Raw genomic sequence first — 20168 nt, forward strand, 5'->3', positions numbered from 1 at the left:
CTAGTGTTATAATTGGCCCTTTCATCTTTTTAGTACACCCTAATTCTGCTTCATGTGCAGTTTTCTCAGAAGCTGTTATAATTCCTCAATTGGATTCACGCTGACCTCTGCACTCCTCCAATTCTGCCCTCTTGCGCATCCCCCATTCCCATCGCTCCACCATTGGTGGCCGTGCCTTCAGCTACCCAGGCCCAAGCTCTGGAACTCCCTCCCTCAACCTCTCCGCCTCTCTCTCCTCCTTGAAGACGCTTCTTAAAACCGACCTCTTTGACCCAGTTTCTGGTCACCTGTCCCTAATATCTCCTCATGTGGCTCGGTGTCAAATTCTCTTTGTTAACGCTCCTGAGAAGCGCCGAGGGGCGTTTTACTACGTCAATGGTGCTGTTAAAAAAAAAAGCAGCTTGGTGGGCGAAATGGCCTTTTCACATCTGCCTGTAACTTTGAGATGAGGACGAAGGGATCGCCATTCGGCACTACCGGATGTGAGGCGGTGACACCGGCTGAATGCTGATTTTACTGCCAGGCGGTAATCACCGCCTCAAACTGCCAAATTTAGTTTTTCCGTCCGAAGATGAGAGACCGGCGCTAAAAGTGGCGTGGCACACTCGCCCTTCGGCCGACAACGGGCCGGGAGCTCAGGAGGCCGACCGGGTTTCCCCACGGTCGGCTGCCGGCACGCGAGTTGGAAAAACTGGAAAAATAACATTCCGCAAACTTCTCTGGCCCACGCCCACACTTCCCCACTGGCGCCATTGGTACATAGATGCTGCAAACATTAACGATAACAACTTGCCCTGATCTCTGGATGCTCTCGCCCCGGGATCCCCAATATCCCACCACCTTTCCCCGGCTGTACGGATGTCCGCCGGTAAGGCCACCGCACTCACCGAACTCCCCAGCCGCGGCCCCAAGGGGGCGCTGCATGCTCGATGACATCATCACAGGGGTGGCGGTACAGCGCGCAGCGATTCCGCTTGGCTCCGCCCCCCCCCCCCACCCCCGCCGCCCAGCTACATTTCCCCGTCGATGATCATCCTCTCAGCCTCCCCGCTTCTCCGTTAACGGTTGGCGTTAGAAAGGGAATTTCGACCCCTAGGCCTTGGATAGGAAAATGAGGAAACATCATTGTCCAGAAATAAAAGCTTCACTATCCTAAAGGACCAGGGGCATAGGGCACGCCAGGTTGATCCAGATTGAAGCAATCCTAATACACCCAGATTGCTCCTATTCCGACTCACAAACAACTTCAAAAGTCACAAACACTTCCACTTCTTTTCAACAAAATAGAATCATAGAACGGTTGCAGCTCAGAAGGAGGCCATTCGGCCAGTCGATCCCATGCCGGCTCTCTGCAAGAGCCCCTCAGCCAGTCCCACTCCCCCCGCCCTTTCCCCGTAGCCCTGCACATACTTTTCCTTCAGGTACTTATCCAACTCCCTTTTGAAAACCACGATTGAGTCTGCCTCCACCACCCTCTCAGGCAGCGCATTCCAGATCCTAACCACTCGCTGGGTAAAAACGTTCTCTCATGTTGCCTTTGGTTCTTCTGCCAATCGCCTTAAATCTGTGTCCTCTGGTTCCCGACCCTTCCACCAATGGGAACAGTTTCTCTCGATCTACTCTGTCCAGACCCCTCGTGATTTTGAACACCTCGATCAAATCTCCTCTCAACCTTCTCTGCTCCAAGGAGAACAGTCCCAGCTTCTCCAGTCTATCCACGTAACTGAAGTCCCTCATCCCTGGAACCATCCTCGTAAATCTTTTCTGCGCCCTCTCTAAGGCCTTCACATCCTGCCTAAAGTGCGGGGCCCAGAATTAGACACAATGCTCCAGTTGAGGCCGAACCAGCGTTTTATACAGGTTCATCGTTATAGGTTCATCATAAATAGTTATCGTGTATATTAAATATGGAACTTTAAGGCACCTGAATTATGGGAAGAGTTTGGGATTGCCTCCCTGGAGGTGAGAACACTCTGGGAAGAATCACAGAATCAGAGAGCGATTCAGCACAGGAGGCCATTCAGCCCATCGAGCCTGTGCTGGCTCGGCGACAGAGTGATCCAAACAGTCCCATTCCCCCCTGCTCTTTCCCCCATCCCTGTTATTTTTTTCCCCCTTCCAATATTTATCCAATTCCCTTTTACTAATGAATCTGCTTCCCACCGCCCTTTATTAATAATAAGAGATGATTCAAAAGTTCAGGATCCTTGAGATAATCGATAAATTGAAGCGGGAGATTACAGAAACTGTACAAGCAAGAGTCCGGCGCTCGAGCCGAGAAGCGGAAGATGGTTTAAGTGTGACAATGAGACCCAGAGGGGAGCCCAGGGCGGATTGTCTGGGAAAATGCACGGACTGGAGATTAATTGCACCTAAAGCCCTTTGTGGAGTTGAAGGACAGAAGTCCCCTGTAGTTTTGCACTGGAGCGATGAGCCAGTGTTTTAAGAGATTACATTTTATTTCTATTACGCGGGATTACAAGATTTGCCCTGCTGTTTGGGGGATTTGATAGTGGGATTCGGTCCATTTAGGCTGCAAATCTAGTGGCTTGGAACACTGCTGGGTGCTTATCCCACCATAAATCCCACAAGCATCCCCCCCTTCCAAAAGAGAAAACATTTCAGGAGAAGGGCAAAGGAAAGTTCCTTTTCTTTACCTGAGCTGATGGCAGCAAGGCGGAATATGTCGGAGAGGCGCGAGTTCACCGGCTCGTAAGGGGAGCTTTCATACAGGTCATCGCCTGAAACAGAGGAACGAGACAGTGATTAGACGCTGCACCCAACACGACGGACATTTCTCTACTTGGACTCTGCTGGAAGATGTAAATTAACTTTGCACAACTCTTTGAGGCTCCTTACTCACCACGATCAGCCACAATAGCTGCAATGTGCTCAGAGACAGACTTGCATTTATATAGCGCCTTTCATAAACTCAGGACATCCGAAAGCGCTTTACAGCCAATGAAGTACTTTTGAAGTCACTGTTGTAATATGGGAAACGCGGCAGCCAATTTGCGCACAGCAAGCTCCCACACAAAGCAATGTGATAATGACCAGATAATGGATTTAGTGATGTTGATTGAGAGATTAATATTGGCCCTTGAACACCGGGGAGAACTCCCCTGCTCTTCTTTGAAATAGTGCCCAAGAGATCTTTTACGTGCACCTGAGAGATCAGACGGGCCCTCGGTTTAACACCTCTAATGAAAGATAGCACCTCTCACAGTGTGGCGCTCCCTCAGTACTGTACTTCCGACAGTTCAACGCTCCATCAGTACTGCCCCTTCGATAGTGTGGCGCTCCCTCAGTACTGCCCCTCCGACAGTGCAGCACTCCCTCAATACTGCCCCTCCGACAGTACGGTGCTCCCTCAGTACTGTCCCTCCGACAGTGCAGGGCTCCCTCAGTACTGCCCCTCTGACAGTACGGCACTCCCTCAGTACTGCCCCTCCGACAGTGCGGTGCTCCCTCAGCACTGCACTGGGAATGTTAGCCGAGATTCTGTGCTCAAGTCTCTGGAGCGGGACTCACACCAACAAGCTGCTGACTCAGAGGTGAGGGTGCTGCCCACTGAGCCATAGCTGACACTATATACCCCGCCTTTGCTCTATATCTGTATCCACTGAGGCATGAATGGGGCTTGAACCCACAACCTTCTGAATTAGTGCTGCCACTGAGCCACAGCGAAGTAGACATTTAAGCTGCTGAAGTGCGTGTTTTCTGTTTCCTTCCACACATGTGCATTGACATAAAAATTGTATTACATGGTTTGCCAAAGCCAACTCCTCAATTAACAACTGGCTGTGACATTTCCTGATTTAAACAGGATTGAATTTCTTGCTGCTGAGGGGAACACCATTTCCTGCCCTGCCCAGGGAGGTTAATGCTTCGCTACTTATTGATCTGGGGAACGAAATGGCTGTCGCAGCAAATGGGGAGCTTGCTACATGAACAGACCACGGTGTGACGGTGACAATCCGATATGTGGAGGGAGGAAACCCTGGGGATTAGGCCCTACCTCGCTACGGTCACACTCGGTGCCTTTCAGGCAAATGCAGCCAATGGCACCCGCGTTATCCCCATTAACCCTTTGCATCGACGCGGTGAACCACTGGTGCCGCTGAACATTCACAATGTGTTAGCGAGGGCCTCCTGTGAGGACGGGCCTCGCTGACTGGCTTTATTCAGATTGACAGCAATTATCATCCTGGCCGCTTGACGTGTCACATCTGTCCGCACTCGCTGATAAATATCACGGTCTCGATTTATCGCTGCGATTTACTGACACGCGTCCAGAAAATGCGCTGGTTCTGCCACACTGGCTCGCTGGGCACCTCCTCCCAGCTCGCCCTCTCGGTACTGTGACAGAAAGTGTTGCCCTTTCAGCGCTATGCCCTCAAAGCCTCCCTGATAAAGTGCGACATCGCCCCTGTCACCTGGGAGACCCTGGCCGAAGACCGCCCCAGATGGCGAAAGTCCATCCGGGAGGACATTGAGCTCTTCGAATCTCAACGCCGAGAACGTGAAGAGGTCAAGCGCAGAGAGCGGAGGGGCGCGCGGCAAACCAGCCCCACCCACCCCTTCCCTCGACGAATGTCTGTCCCACCTGTGACAGAGTCTGTGGCTCTCGTATCACACTGCTCAGCCACCAAAGAACTCACTTTGGGAGTGGAAGCAAGTCTTCCTCGATTCCGAGGGACTGCCCATGATGATATGATGATGATACGGTGGTGATAGATGAGCGAACGCTCGTTACTGGACCAGTAATCCACAGGCCTGGTTCTTGGCCCTCAGTGGGGTAGGGCCTCGAGTGCTTGGGCCGTAGATGGTCTTGACTGCGCTAAAGATTCCTCGCACATGGTGGTTGTTGACCAGCTGCCGGATCTCCTGCGCTTTCTCCACCTACCATCTGTTCATTAGTTCGCGGGTTTTATGTTGGACCTCGGCTGTCAGACATTTATAGAGCTACTTCCTTGCTCTCGAGTTGCAATCTATATATATATGCGCATACAAATATATACATACATACATACATATATAGGGTATGGTAGCTTAGTGATTATGTTACTGCATCAGTAATCCAGAGGCCTGGACTAATGATCCAGAGACCCGGGTTCAAATCCCACCACGGCAGCTGGGGAATTTAAATTCAGTTAATTAAATACATCTGGAATAAAAAGCCAGTATCAGTAATGGTAAGCATGAAACTACCGGTTTGTAATAAAAATCCTTGTAGTTCACTAATGTCCTTCAAGGAAGGAAATCTGCTGCCCTTACCCGGTCTGGCCAATATGTGACTCCAGACCCACAGCAATGTGGTCGAATCTTAACTGCCCTCTGACCTGGCCCAGCGAGACACTCGGTTGTCCCAAACTGCTACGACACAGTCAGCACCTTCACCACACGGACTGCAGCGGTTCAAGAAGGCGGCTCACCACCACCTTCTCAAGGGGCAATTAGGGATGGGCAATAAAACCGGCCTTGCCAGCGACGACCACATCCCGAGAATGAATAAAATATATAACATTGCCGTGTCTAGTCGCGTTAAGACTTTTTCTACAAAACCAACAGTAATTTCTGGGCCTGTACAGGAAGATAAACTGCTGCAACAGAGGGATAATGATTCTTTGCATTTATATAACGTGTTTAACATCTGAGAAAAGGTCCCAACATGCTTCACAGAGCCTTAGTCAAACAAAACCCACAGCAAGCCAAAGACGGAAATTTTAGAAGAGTTGATTAAAAGCTTGGACAGAGAGGAGGGTTTTAAGGAAGGTCGTTGAGGAGGAGAAGGAGGCGCAGAGATTTAGGAAGGGAGCTCCAGAGCTTGGGACCCAGGCAACAGAAGGCACAGCCAGCAATGTTTGAGCGAATGGAATCGGGGATGACAAGAGGACAGAATTGGAGGAGCGCAGAGATCTCGGGGGTTCTGGGGCTGGAAGGAATTAGAGATAGGGAGGGGCGAGGGCCATGAAGGGATTTGAACACAAGGATGAGAATTTTGAAATTGAGGTGTTGCTGGACTGAGAGCCAATGTATGTCAGCGAGTACAGGGGGGTGATGGGTGAGCAGGACTCGGTGTGAGTTAGGGTACGGGGCAGTGAGCACAGGGGGTGATGGGTGAGCGGGACTCAGTGCGAGTTAGGGTACGGGGCAGCAGAGTATTGGATGTGTTACGTATATATGTAAACCTCATCAAAATGTAAGACTTTCCACCAGGGGTAACACCTATGGGAGACTAAGGGTCACTTGTGCACCCAGGGGCAAGCAGGTATAAAAGGTGACTCACCATGCTGCTTCCTCACTCTGGAGTCTGAATAAAGAGACCAAGGTCACAACAGTTTGAGCTTGTGACACAGTCTTGTGGATTTATTCTGAACATGACGAGTAACAGATCACGAACTATCACACGGTAATGGTTACCTTTGGTATTCTTGAAAGATTTGTTGAAGGTGATGATTGGGAAGCCTTCGTTGAACGCCTCGACCAGTACTTAGTGGCCAACGAATTGGACAAGGCTGATTGAGCGCAGGGCGATTCTCCTCACCGTATGTGGGTCTTCGATATATGGCCTCCTCAAAAATTTGCTGGCACCGGTCAAACCAACGGACAAGTCTTACACAGAGCTGTGTACGCTGGTTAGGGAACACCTCAAGCCAAAGGAGAGCATCCTGATGGCCAGGTATCGCTTTTACATGCACCATTGCTCTGAGGGCCAGAACGTGGTGAGTTTTGTTGCTGACCTAAGATGCCTTGCAGGTCAGTGCGACTTTGCAGGATCCTTAGGGAAATGTTTCGGGAGTTTCTCGTGCTTGGAAACTGCTGTCTGCCGAATCCCTAGATCTGAGCAAGGCCATCACGATAACCCAGGCCTTCATATCCACGAGCGATAACACGAAACAGATATCTTCACAGAATCGAAGCTCACTGGCGAGCACCGTGCATAAAATAATGTTTTCAGCCGGTAGATCTGTACAGGGCAGGGCCCACACAACTGCAGAGGCCAGACCTAAGCCTAGAGTTACTCAGAGTCCGCCGTGGGGTGTGAATGTGTATCAATTAACACCATGTTGGTGCTGCGGGGGCAGCCATAGAGCTCATCAATGTCGATTCAAGCCCTGTGTGTGCAAGGGCTGTGGAACAATGGGGCATCTCCAGAGAATGTGCAAATGATCTCTGACTCACCACGTGGCAGAGCCAGGAGAGGACGACCGACCCAGCGAGGATCACGCTGAACGTGCAGGAGAGGCAACTCAACCTGAGGATGAAGAGGAAGTATATGGGATACACACCTTCACCACCAAAAGCCTTCCGATAATGTTAAAAGTTGAACCTAACGGCACTCCAGTCTCCATGGAACTAGACACGGGGGCGAGTCAATCAGTTATGAGCCAGAAGGCATTCGAGAGGCTGTGGGGCGACGAAGCCAAGCGACCCGAGCTGATCCCGATTCAGGCAAAGCTGTGCACCGACACCAAGGAACTGATACCAGTTATTGGTAGTGCGGACATAAGAGTATCCCATGAGGGAGCAGTGCACGATTTACCGCTGTGGATTGTTTCTGGTGATGGGCCAAAGCTGTTTGGTAGGAGGTGGATGGGGAAGATTCGATGGAACTGGGAAGACCTCTGCGTATCTTCTCCGACGAACGACGTCTCCCCGTCTCAAAGGCTGAGCAAACCCCCACCTTCAGCTGAACCAGGCATCGAAGTGCAGATCCATTGCAGATCCCCGAGGCACAGGCCGCTCATCACGACCACGAGGAGGTGCGGTACCCACCACCTGAAGCCGACGACTTCTTCACGACGATGGGAGATGCTCCAGGTCGACCATGTGGAGTAGGACTCCGGCAGAAACGGTCCGAATGCGTCTCTCTGACTCCAGAGGCAAAATCCCTGGGGAGGAAGATCGCGGCAGTCGGCATCACGGACACAAGAGCATCCAGACCACGGGACGAAGGTGTGTCCAGACCACGGGACGAAGGTGCATCCAGACCACGGGACGAGAGAGCGTCCAGACCACGGGACGAGAGAACATCCAGACCACGGGACGAGAGAGCATCCAGACCACGGGACGAGAGAGCGTCCAGACCACGGGACGAGAGAGCATCCAGACCACGGGACGAGAGAGTGTCCAGACCACGGGAGGTCACCGCAAAGGAACGGAGGAATGTGTCGCCCAGCAAGGAAGATGACTGGGTTTGGGGCAAGGGTAAAGGGGCGGCCACAGTGAAGGCCAGGAACCCACTACACTCCAATAAATTGTGTGCACCTTGTAACCCTTGTGAGCGATCTTTCGCGGCCAATGATGTACCATTGTATGGGGTCGGGGGTACCTTGCAACAAGCCAAAGTAGCGGGTGAACACTAACCGGTCGTACATGTATCTGACAAAGTACCTGTAACAAGTGATGTGTTATCACACGGTGTCGGGCGTGTTGTGCAACAAGCCAAAGTAGCGGGCGAACCCCAAACGATTGAACATGTATCCAATAAGTTAACCAAGGCCGCAGCCAGCATTCACGGGAATAAAGAGACGTACCAAAGAGTGTCCCAAAGTGTGCTCGAGTCAGACAAGCTGCTCATCCCACGAGCTTGGGAGAGCAGAGGCACCATTATTGATGCGTTGTTTCGAGAATGTCTAACACTGTCTGTGCACTGTAACATGATCCGCCACAGGCCAGGCACAGATAGCGGCGCTGATGCCCTCAGTTGGCTACCGTCGCCCACCCCCGGGGTGGAAACGGCGCAGCCTGCAGACCCACTCGCGGTTGTGGAAGTGCTAGAAAGCGAGGGGTCAACCGTAACAGCCCCCCAGCTTAGGACCCGGACCAGCCAGGGTCCCACGTTACCGCCTGCCCAAGGTGAACTGCTAGACGGGATGTTGTAACCTATCTGTCGCAGAAACGATCGGCCCATCCCAATGTTGCAAAGTAAGGCAGGGCGGCTACACACAGTCGGTGGTCCAGGGTCGCTCTACGGGGACCACTAGGCCTCCGCCACCGGCAAAAGTCTCAATGCCATTGCGGCCATCCTGGGCCTGCCAGACCTCAGGGTCAGCGATAATAGCCCGGAGCAGGCAGCGCAAATCACTAAACCAAGCACCACGCGTGTTACGGTACAACCCGGCTATCCTGGGTGTCACGCAGTCACCAGACAGAATCAGTCAGAACCGAGCCTTCAGCCATCAGCAGAGAATGCACCATAAGTGCACGGCCCCTCCACGCGAGATCAGAATAAGTGATGTAGACCATGTTCAGGCCCCTGTTGGGCCGCGAGCACCGCATTAGCCAAGGGGGGGGAATGGAGTGTATGGGATGAAAACGGAGCGTTTGATTGTGAAACCATGTACTGGGCTAACGCGTAGAGCATTTGGACCAGACCAAACTGCGAACTACAGATAACCAGGAACCACTGTGAAAGGACCTGGCCCCCAGCGACCCACTAACACGATCGACCTCGCCATCAACCACGAGGATAAACCCAGCACCTCAGGACTTCAACCCAGGCGATCGCCCCGGGGACGCAGGGCACCAGATCGCCTCGACGTGCAAATAACTTGTACATAAGACTTTGGGGGGGAGTGATGTTATGTATGTATGTAAACCTCACCAAAGTGTAAGACTTGCCACTAGGGGGCACACCTGTGGGAGACCTAAGGGTCACCTGTGCACCATGGGGCAAGCAGGTTAAAAGGTGACTCACCATGCAGCTTCCCCACTCTGGAGTCTGAAATAAAGAGACCAAGGTCACAAGAGTTTGAGCTTGCGACATAGTCCAGTGGATTTATTCTGAATATAACAGGATGAGCTGAAGTTTACGGAGGGTAGAAGATGGGAGATGGTTAAGAGTGCGTTGGAGGAGTCGAGTTTTGAGGTAACATAGCGGCGGGTTTCAGCAGCAGATGGGCTGAGGCAGGGGCAGAGGCGGGTGATATTCTGGAGGTGGACGTAGATGGTTTTTGTGATAGAGATCATATATGCCCAGAAATCTCCCTGCCAATGAAGCCACTATAGGGGAGCATATCCGAATGTAAGTGTGCACAAACTATCGTCCCTGACAGCCCTGTCTTTTTTTTATTCGTTCCTGGGATGTGGGTGTCGCTGGTAAGGCCGGCATTTATTGCCCATCCCTAATCGCCCTTGAGAAGGTGGTGGTGAGCCACTGAGTTGCTGAGGGAGTGCTGCACTGTCGGAGGGGCAGTACTGAGGGAGTGCCGCACTGTCGGAGGAGCAGTACTGAGGGAGCGCCGCACTGTCGGAGGGGCAGTACTGAGGGAGCGCCGCACTGTCGGAGGGGCAGTACTGAGGGAGTGCCGCACTGTTGGAGGGGCAGTACTGAGGGAGTGCCGCACTGTCGGAGGGGCAGAACTGAGGGAGCGCTGCACTGTCGGAGGGGCAATACTGAGGGAGTGCCGCACTGTCGGAGGGGCAGCACTGAGGGAGCGCTGCACTGTCGGAGGGGCAGTACTGAGGGAGTGCCGCACTGTCGGAGGAGCAGTACTGAGGGAGCGCCGCACTGTCGGAGGGGCAGTACTGAGGGAGCGCCGCACTGTCGGAGGGGCAGTACTGAGGGAGTGCCGCACTGTTGGAGGGGCAGTACTGAGGGAGTGCCGCACTGTCGGAGGGGCAGAACTGAGGGAGCGCTGCACTGTCGGAGGGGCAATACTGAGGGAGTGCCGCACTGTCGGAGGGGCAGCACTGAGGGAGCGCCGCACTGTCAGGAGTGCCGTCTTTCAGGAGCGACGTTACACCGAGGGCCGTCTGCACGCTGTGTTCCGGACGGGGGAGATGTTCCAGATCAAAGGCCACCAACACCGGAATCTGTCTAATTGTAATTCAGCAAGCAGCAGCTGTCCGAAAATTGGAAAGTTAATAACCTGAGCTGGTAATTGAAGAGCGTCCCATTGGGAGGATTAGTGAGCCTGAGCACTGGGGGAAATCAAAATCGATGAAATGTTAAAAAAAATTTGCCGCATCCTCTGCAAATTAAAGCTCGCAATCCTGTGATATCAGTTTAAATTCTGAAGGATGAAGGCATAAACTGCTCTTTTGTCGATCTCCGTTATCCCTGGCGGACTGGACTGCGCAGCCTCTGGTGCTGGTGTTCCGCGCAATTGCCCAGCGGGGCGGGAGTGAACATCCTGCCACCTTCGCTGCCTCATTCTCGATCTTACTCGGCCGCACTCCTGGATCACTGGACTTGTGCTCACGGCCCCGCTGTCGATCTCCCTTGCCCCGTGATCGCCCGCGCACCTCGGAGGCAGAAGGTTGTGGGTCTCAGCCGTGGGAGCCGCGCACGTGACAACCCTCGTCGCAGTGCGGAGGGAGCGCCGCATTGTCAGAGGCGCCCTCTGAGACATGGAACCGAGGCTCGCGCCGGTTCAGGGAGATGTGAAAGATCCCACGGCACTTCTGGCACAGGAGGGTGAGGGGAGGATAATCGCCAGGGCCAACATTCCACCCTCAAACAGCACCCCCGGGAAACACGTTACTCCACGCGGGCCCTCAGTACTGGCCCTCCGACAATGCGGCACTCCCTCAGTACTGCCCCTCCGACAATGCGACGCTCCCTCAGTACTGCCCCTCCGACAGTGCGACGCTCCCTCAGCACTGCCCCTCCAACAATGCGACACTCCCTCAGTACTGCCCCTCCGACAATGCGGCACTCCCTCAGTACTGCCCCTCCGACAGTGCGGCACTCCCTCAGTACTGCCCCTCCAACAATGCGACACTCCCTCAGCACTGCTCCTCCGACAGTGCGGCACTCCCTCAGCACTGCCCCTCCGACAGTGCGGCACTCCCTCAGCACTGCCCCTCCGACAGTGCGGCACTCCCTCAGCACTGCCCCTCCGACAGTGCGGCGCTCCCTCGGTACTGCCCCTCCGACAGTGCGGCGCTCCCTCGGTACTGCCCCTCCAACAATGCGGCACTCCCTCAGCACTGCCCCTCCTGTAATGTCCTTACTCAATGGCACAAAACCCACACGAGGCACATTCTGCAGACAAGGTCACTCCATGACCTGAACCTTTATTCACAGGACCAAGAAGTGATGACCCTGAGGGGAACCTCCCTTTATATACCTGGATGACCAGGTAAGGAGTGTCTCCCACAAGTTCACCCCCTGTGGTCAAGGTGTGCATTGCTTAAGTATATACAGTATTGCAGTGTTGTTACATAGAGGTTACATACATGACATCACCTCCCCCCAAAGTCTTATTGGGATAATAGGTTAAGTCTCTCGGGTGGTCTGCGCTCTCTCGTGGAGCGCCGCAGTTGAGGCTCTGGTTGTTGAGCCTTGGCCTGCGTGTCTATCCCCTGTGGTGATTCCGGCCTGTCCGGGCTGACCGCTGGGACTGTGCATGCTGCTCAATGTTCTTGTTGCTCGTTCACTGGCGGTGGTGTGAATACCATCTCATGATCTTCCTCAGGTTCCTCAGTGTCCATGCTGAACCTTTTTTTTACTTGGTCCAGATGCTTGCGGCATATCTGCCCATTGTTAAGTTTAACCACGATGACCCTATTCCCCTCTTTGTCTATTACAGTACCCTCAAGCCATTTGGGCCCCACAGCCTGATTGAGGACAAATACGGAGTCCTTTATTTCTATCTATCTCCCCCTTGAATTTCGGTCATGGTACTCATTTTGGGACTGGCGCTTGCCCTCAACTATGTCGGTCAGGGCTGGGTGAATGAGGGACAACCAAGTTTTCAGTGTTCGTTTCATAAGTAGCTTAGCGGGCGGGACCCCCGTGAGCGAGTGCGGTCGGGACCTATAGGCCAGCAGGAGGAGCGATAGGTGGCATTGAAGGGAGGGACCTTGAATCCTGAGCATGCCTTGCTTTATGATTTGGACCACACGTTCCACCTGGCCATTGGAGGTGCTGGAATGGTGCAGTCCTGACATGGTTGATGCGATTGCCCGACATGAGCTCCCGGAATTCATAGCTCGTGAAACATGGGCCATTATCGCTAACAAGGATGTCCGGCAAGCCGTGGGTTGCAAAGACCACATGTGGACTCTTCACAGTGGTGGATATCGTGCAGGAATTCAAAATGATGCACTCGATCTATTTCGAGTTCGCATCAACCACAATGAGAAACATTTTCCCCATGAACGGGCCCACGTAGTCTACACGAATACGCAACCATGGCCTGTGGGCATTACCCAGCTGGACACACGTCGTGCACCTACGAACAGAGTGCTCCAGGTCTGAATCAATTCCCGGCCACCAAACATGTGACCGGGCAATAGCCTTCATCAGCACGATGCTTGGGTGCTCGCTGTGGAGTTCCCTGATGAATGCTTCCCTGCCCCTCTGGGGCATGACTACCCGGCTGCCCCATAGTAGGCAGTCGGCTTGGATGGAGAGCTCATCCATCCGTCTGTGAAACGGTCTGACCTCCTCAGGGCATGCTCCGTGTGCGGGCACCAGTCAGGATACATTTCTTAATCAGAGATAGGAGGGGATCTCTGTTGGTCCAGATTTTGATCTGGTGGGCTGTGATGGGAGAGCCTGCGATGTCAAAGACATTGACAGCCATGACCATCTCAGCGCTTTGTTCCGCTGCCCCCTCGGTGGTGGCCAGTGGGAGCCTGCTGAGCACGTCAGCGCAATTTTCGGTGCCAGGCTGGTGCCGTATGGTGTAGTCATAAGCAGCCAGCGTGAGAGCCCATCGCTGTATGCGAGCTGATGCATTGGCATTGACAGCCTTGCTGTCTGACAACAGGGATGTTAACGGCTTGTGGTCCGTTTCTACTTCGAACCTCCTGCCAAAAAGGTACTGATGCATTTTTTTTACACCATAGACACATGCGAGTGCTTCCTTCTCAACCATCACATAACCCCGTTCTGCTTGAGAGAGCGACCTGGAGGCATAAGCCACAGGTTGTAGTTGACCCTCAGCATTACTCTGCTGCAACACGCACCCGACCCCATAGGACGATGCATCACATGTCAGAACCAATTTCTTACAGGGGTCGTACAGGGTCAATAACTTATTTGAACAAAGTAGGTTCCGTGCCCAATTGAAAGCCCGTTCTTGACAGTCCCCCCAAAACCAAGCACAACCCTTATGCAGGAGCACGTGAAGCAGCTCCAACAATGTGCTTAAGTTCGGCAGAAAGTTCCCGAAATAGTTCAAGAGTCCCAGAAGTGAACGCAACTCCGATGTGTTGCCGGGCCTGGGCGCTCGTCGAATCGCCTCTGTTTTGGATTCGGTGGGCCGAATCCCATCTGCAGCCACCCTCCTGCCCAGAAACTCAACCTCAGGAGCCAAAAACACACACTTAGACTTCTTGAGTCACAGGCCTACCCGGTCCAGTCGGCGTAGCACCTCCTCCAGGTTGTGGAGGTGTTCCTCGGTGTCACGACCGGTGATGAGGATGTCGCCCTGAAATACGATTGTTCCAGGAATGGATTTGAGCAGGCTTTCCATGTTTCTTTGAAAAATCGTGGCCGCTGATCGAATGCCAAATGGGCACCTGTTGTAAACGAAGAATCCCTTGTGCGTGGTGATGGTGGTCAGTAGTTTAGATTCGTCGGCCAGTTCCTGGGTCATGTAGGCTGAAGTGAGGTCCAACTTGGTGAACAGCTTGCCGCCTGCCAGCGTGGCGAAAAGGTCCTCCGCTCTAGGGAGCAGGTATTGGTCTTGGAGGGATACCCAATTGATAGTGGCCTTGTAGTCGCCACAGATCCTGACAGAACCATCCGCTTTTAGGATGGGAATGATGGGGCTCACCCAGTCGCTGAATTCAACGGGCGAGATGATGCCCTCTCTCAGCAAATAGTCCAATTCGCTCTCAATGTTCTCCCGCATCACATACGGCACCTCTCTGGCTTTGTGCTGCACTGGTCTGGCGTCCGGGGTGATGCGTATCACTACTTTGGTACCTGTGAACGTCCCGACACCAGATTGGAATAGTGACTCAAATTGTTGTAGGACTTGTGAGCACGAACTTCGCTCCACAGATAACATTGCGTGCACATCCCCCCATTTCCAGTTCATCTCAGCTAACCAGCTTCTTCCCAACAGTGCGAGACCACTGCCCGGGACAATCCAGGGTGGCAGCCGGTTCTCTGATCCATTGTGTGTGACCGCCAACATTGCACTGCCTAGTACTGGAATGATTTCTTTGGTATACGTCCGTAGTTGTGACTCGATGCGTTCTAGTTTGGGTCTACTGGCTTTGAGTGGCAATAGCTTTTCGAATTGTTGAACACTCATGTGTGACTGGCTGGCCCCCGTGTCCAGCTCCATGCATACAGGGATGCCGTTTAATAAAACCTTCATCATCATCGGTGGCGTTTTGGTATATGAGCTGTGAATGTTTGCCACATGAACCCACTGAACTTCAGCGTCCATTGATTTGCCCCAAGAGTCATCCTGCCTCACAGATCCCTCTTCTGGTCCATCCGCCTCATAAATTAGCCTGGTTACAGGCTTCCTGCACATTCGAGCTAAATGGCTACTGAGGTTGCAATTTCGGCAGACAAATTGTTGAAACCTGCAGGTCCTGGCAGAGTATTTGCCCCCACACCTCCAGCATAAGCTGAGATTCCCATTGTTGTGAACAAAGGAGCTATGTCCCTTTGACTGCCCTTGAGTACCCTGTTAGTGGGTGTCAATGGTCCCATCCCGGACCGCATTGTCTACTGTGATGGTGTAAAAGTCCATTCAGTCTGCCATTATCTCTGTTGAAAACCTGCTCTGGGGTCTATTGCTGCCTGGGGTGTGTCGAACTGCCCTTGCCTGCCTGCGGGGCTCTGAGTCGCGTTTATGATATTGACTCCTTGATCCCCCGCCGCGTTGGAGGCAGAATTGCGCGTGTATATTATTTTGGTTTCCTCCTCCCCCGCCATGAAAGTCTGAGCCATCAACGCCACCGCTTCCAAAGTCAAGTCCTTGGTCTCAATTAACTTTCGGAAAATCCCCGCATGACTGATGCCCTCAATAAAAAAATCCCTTAACATCTCCCCCCTGCAGGCGTCTGTGAACTTACAGAGGCTGGCCAAACGCCGGAGGTCTGCAATGAAGTCCGTTATGCTCTGTCCTTCCTGACGTCGATGTGTATAGAATCTGTGTCGGGTCAAGTGTACGCTGCTCACTGGTTTGAGGTGCTCACCGATTAGTTTGCTGAGCTCTTCAAAGGTTTTGTCCGCCGGCTTCTCGGGTGCTAGTAGGTCCTTCATGAGCGCGTAAGTCTTAGATCCACAGCTGGTCATCAGATGAGCCCTTCGCTTGTCGGCCGCTGCATCTCCCAGCCAGTCCTTCGTGACAAAGCTCTGCTGAAGCCTCTCGGTGAAATTGTCCCAGTCCTCACCAACACAGTACCGTTCCTCTGTGCTGCCGGTGGCCATTCTCGTGGGTTGTTGATTCCCGTTTCTCGTCGCCACTGTAAAGTCCTTACACAATACCACAAATCCACACGAGACACATTCCATGGACAAGATCACTCTGTGACCTGAACCTTTATTCACAGGACCAAGAAGTGATGACCCTGCGTGGGACCTCCCTTTATATACCTGGATGACCAGATAAGGAGTGTCTCCCACAAGTTCACCCCCTGTGGTCAAGGTGTGCATTGCTTCAGTATATACAGTATTGCAGTGTTGTTACATGAAGGTTACATACATGACACCTCTGACAGTGCAGCACTCCCTCAGTATTGCACCTCCGACAGTGCAGCACTCCCTCAGTACTGCCCCTCCGACAGTCCGGCGCTCCCTCAGTACTGCTCCTCCGACAGTGCAGCACTCCCTCAGTACTGCCCCTCCGACAGTGCGGCGCTCCCTCAGTACTGCCCCTCCGACAGTCCGGCGCTCCCTCAGTACTGCCCCTCCGTCGGTGCGCCGTTCCCTCAGTATTGCCCCTCCAACAGTGCAGCACTCCCTCAGTACTGCCCCTTTGACAGTGCAGCACTCCCTCAGTATTGTCCTTCCGACAGTGCAGCACTCCCTCAGTACTGCCTCTCCGACAGTGCAACACTCCCTCAGTACTGTCCTTCCGACAGTGCAGCACTCCCTCAGTATTGCCCCTCCGACAGTGCAGCACTCCCTCAGTACTGCCCCTTCGACATTGCAGCGCTCCCTCAGTACTGCCCCTCAGACAGTCCGCCGCTCCCTCAGTACTGCCCCTCCAACAGTGCGGCGCTCCCTCAGTACTGCCCCTCCGACAGTGCGGCGCTCCCTCAGTACTGCCCCTCCGACAGTGCGGCGCTCCCTCAGTACTGCCCCTCCGACAGTGCGGCGCTCCCTCAGTACTGCCCCTCCGACAGTGCGGCGCTCCCTCAGTACTGCCCCTCCGACAGTGCGGCGCTCCCTCAGTACTGTCCCTCCGACAGCGCGGCGCTCCCTCAGTACTGCACTTGGAGTGTCAGCCTGGATTTTTACTACGTTAAAAGAGCAATATAAATACAATTTGCTGTTGTATATGTCATCAGTTTAACTTGAGCCAAAGTAATGCAATTTTCAACTTTGCTCATTGAACAAGTGTCCTATTTCTCAAGCCCAATATTTCTCCCTACTTTTACATCCTTTAATGGTCTCTAACACTCCACCGACTTGATACACAGCGAAATAATCTCTTCAGATCTGACTTCAGTTACTTAAACTCTATCTTCCTATTGTTCTTTGACATCTTCTGACAGAAGAAATTACAGCCCAGAAGGTCGACAGTTTCGCTGACCACACCACTGCCGTTCAATACCCGCTGTTTCTGGGACTTGTTCTTGGGATGTGGGCAAGTCTGGGTTTTATTGGGCATCTCTGGTGCCCTAATGCAGTGTGGGAGCAGTGCGGAGGCCCCGACCTGCGAGAGACCACCAGCGGCAGGTCGGGGCCATAAAAGGAGCGGCGAGGGGCGGCCATGGGCAGCGTGGCGGTGTACCACGGCAAGGCACGGCGCGAGCTGGTGCAGGAGGGCGACGGCAGCAAAGAGTGACATCGTCACGGTCCAGGTCGGTGATTGGAGCGTGGGCAGGTACAGCAGGGGCGGCGAGGTCGGGGCGAAGGAGCGGCGAGAGTTCGTAGAGGGACGTGATCGGGGCCCAGGGGAGGCGTGAGTTCAGGGCCAGGGCTCCAGGGGCAGCACGGGGCCAGCCCCTCATGGTCGCTTCTTCTGCTACCAGCCCACAAATTACCAGATTCATTCATTCCATTTCGCCGCCTGCCACGATGAGATTTGGACTCATGACCAGTCCACGCCAGTCGGGTACAATAACCATTGCACGATAAGCCCCCACAAACAGCAAGGTTCTCACATTCCTTGAAATCTCAGCAGGTCAGGCAGCATCTGCGGAGTTAACGTTAGAGTTCTGATGAAGGTTCATCGACCCGAAACGTTAACTCTGCTTCCTCTCCACAGAGGCTTATATTCGCTGGAATTTAGAAGAATGAGAGGGGATCTCACAGAAACATATAAAATTCTGACGGGGTTGGACAGGTTAGAAGCAGGAAGAATGTTCCCGATGTTGGGGAAGTCCAGAACCAGGGGTCACAGTCTGAGGATAAGGGGGAAGCCATTTAGGACCGAGATGAGGAGAAACTTCTTCACTCAGAGAATTGTGAACCTGTGGAATTTTCTACCACAGGAAGTTGTTGAGGTCAGTTCGTTAGATATATTCAAAAGGGAGTTAGATGTGGCCCTTACGGCTAAAGGGATCAAGGGGTATGGAGAGAAAGCAGGAATGGGATACTGAAGTTACATGATCAGCCATGATCCTATTGAATGGTGGTGCAGGCTTGAAGGGCCTACTCCTGCACCAATTTTCTATGTTTAATGTTTCTATGACCTGCTGAGATTTCCAGCATTTTCTGTTTTGATTCCAGATTTAAGCATCCGCAGTATTTTGCTTTTGTATTTAATGTTCTCACTGCTCTCCCACTCTCACGCTCCCACGAGCTCACTCTCTCGCTCTCACTCTCTCGCTCTCGCTCTCTCGCTCTCACTCTCCCGCTCTCACTCTCCCGCTCTCACTCTCCCGCTCTCACGCTCCCACGCTCTCACTCTCTCGCTCTCACTCTCTCGCTCTCACCCTCCCACTCTCACGCTCCCACGCGCTCACTCTCTCGCTCTCACTCTCTCGCTCTCACCCTCCCACTCTCACGCTCCCACGCGCTCACTCTCTCGCTCTCACTCTCCCGCTCCCTCTCTCACGCTCCCTCTCTCACGCTCCCACTCTCACTCTCCCTAACTCTCTCACACTCCCACTCTCACTCTCCCACTCTCACTCTCCCACTCTCACGCTCCCACTTTCACGCTCTCACTCTCAAACGCTCTCACTCTCAAATGCTCTCACTCTCTCACTCTCACACACTCCCACTCTCACTCTCCCACTCTCACGCTCCCACTCTCAAACGCTCTCACTGTTAACTGACAGCAGTGAGATCACTCCCTCAGTATGTGCTCAAGTCTTGGAGTGGGTCAAAAAATGCACAACCTTCAGACTCGGAGGTGGGAGTGTTTACCCGCTGAGCTAAACTAAGATTGTCTGAACATTCTCACTAATTCATTGTCAGACTTAGCCGAGTAGATTATTGGACGAATAATATGCAATGATTTGTATTATTATTCAATAAACTCTCCCGACACCTGAATAAACATTCCTCATATGCATAATCTGATTATAATTAAATCAGAAGTGGTATTACACTCACCGCCACCTACTTTGTCCATTCAGTCTAATTAGAACTCCCACCAGCAATTAAAATCAATTTAATGGAACTCTCTCAATAAGCCAGTGAACTTTACATCACTCGCTGCATGTCCCTCAACTGAGTACTGTAACGTATTTGCTTCATGGGCTCCTTGCTTAAGAATTCATAGCAACACATTGCTATTAAGAACTAGATGGTTTATTAGCAAAGGTTTAGCAATCACACGACACAGTACCAAAAACACCAGCGGCAGGTCGGGGCCATAAAAGGAGCGGTGAGCGGCCTCGGGAGCAGCGTGGAGGCGTACTACTCCAGGGAGCAGCGCGAGCTGGTGCAGGAGGGCGACAGCAGCGAAGAGTGATGTCATCAAGGTCCAGGTCGGTGATTGGAGCGTGGGCAGGTACAGCAGGAGCGGCGAGGTCAGGACGAGGGAGAGGCGAGAGACTGTGGAGGGATGTGATCGAGACCCAGGGGAAGCGTAAGTTGGGGGCCCAGGTTACGGCACTTCAAGTGC

At 53.0% G+C, this 20168-nt stretch overlaps 1 protein-coding gene across 1 annotated transcript in view; it reads right to left on the reverse strand.

The window, feature by feature from the left end:
• The window catches only part of LOC139234775 (GDNF family receptor alpha-2-like), a 290018-nt gene that overhangs the window by 199604 nt on the left and 70246 nt on the right, over positions 1-20168 (reverse strand). Inside the window, exon 3 of the mRNA XM_070865467.1 lies at positions 2658-2741. Within this exon, the coding sequence (XP_070721568.1) occupies positions 2658-2741 (84 nt within the window). The remainder of the gene's footprint in view (positions 1-2657; positions 2742-20168) is intronic.

This window comes from Pristiophorus japonicus, chromosome 22 (assembly GCF_044704955.1).
Source record: "Pristiophorus japonicus isolate sPriJap1 chromosome 22, sPriJap1.hap1, whole genome shotgun sequence".
Classification (NCBI taxonomy): domain Eukaryota; kingdom Metazoa; phylum Chordata; class Chondrichthyes; family Pristiophoridae; genus Pristiophorus; species Pristiophorus japonicus.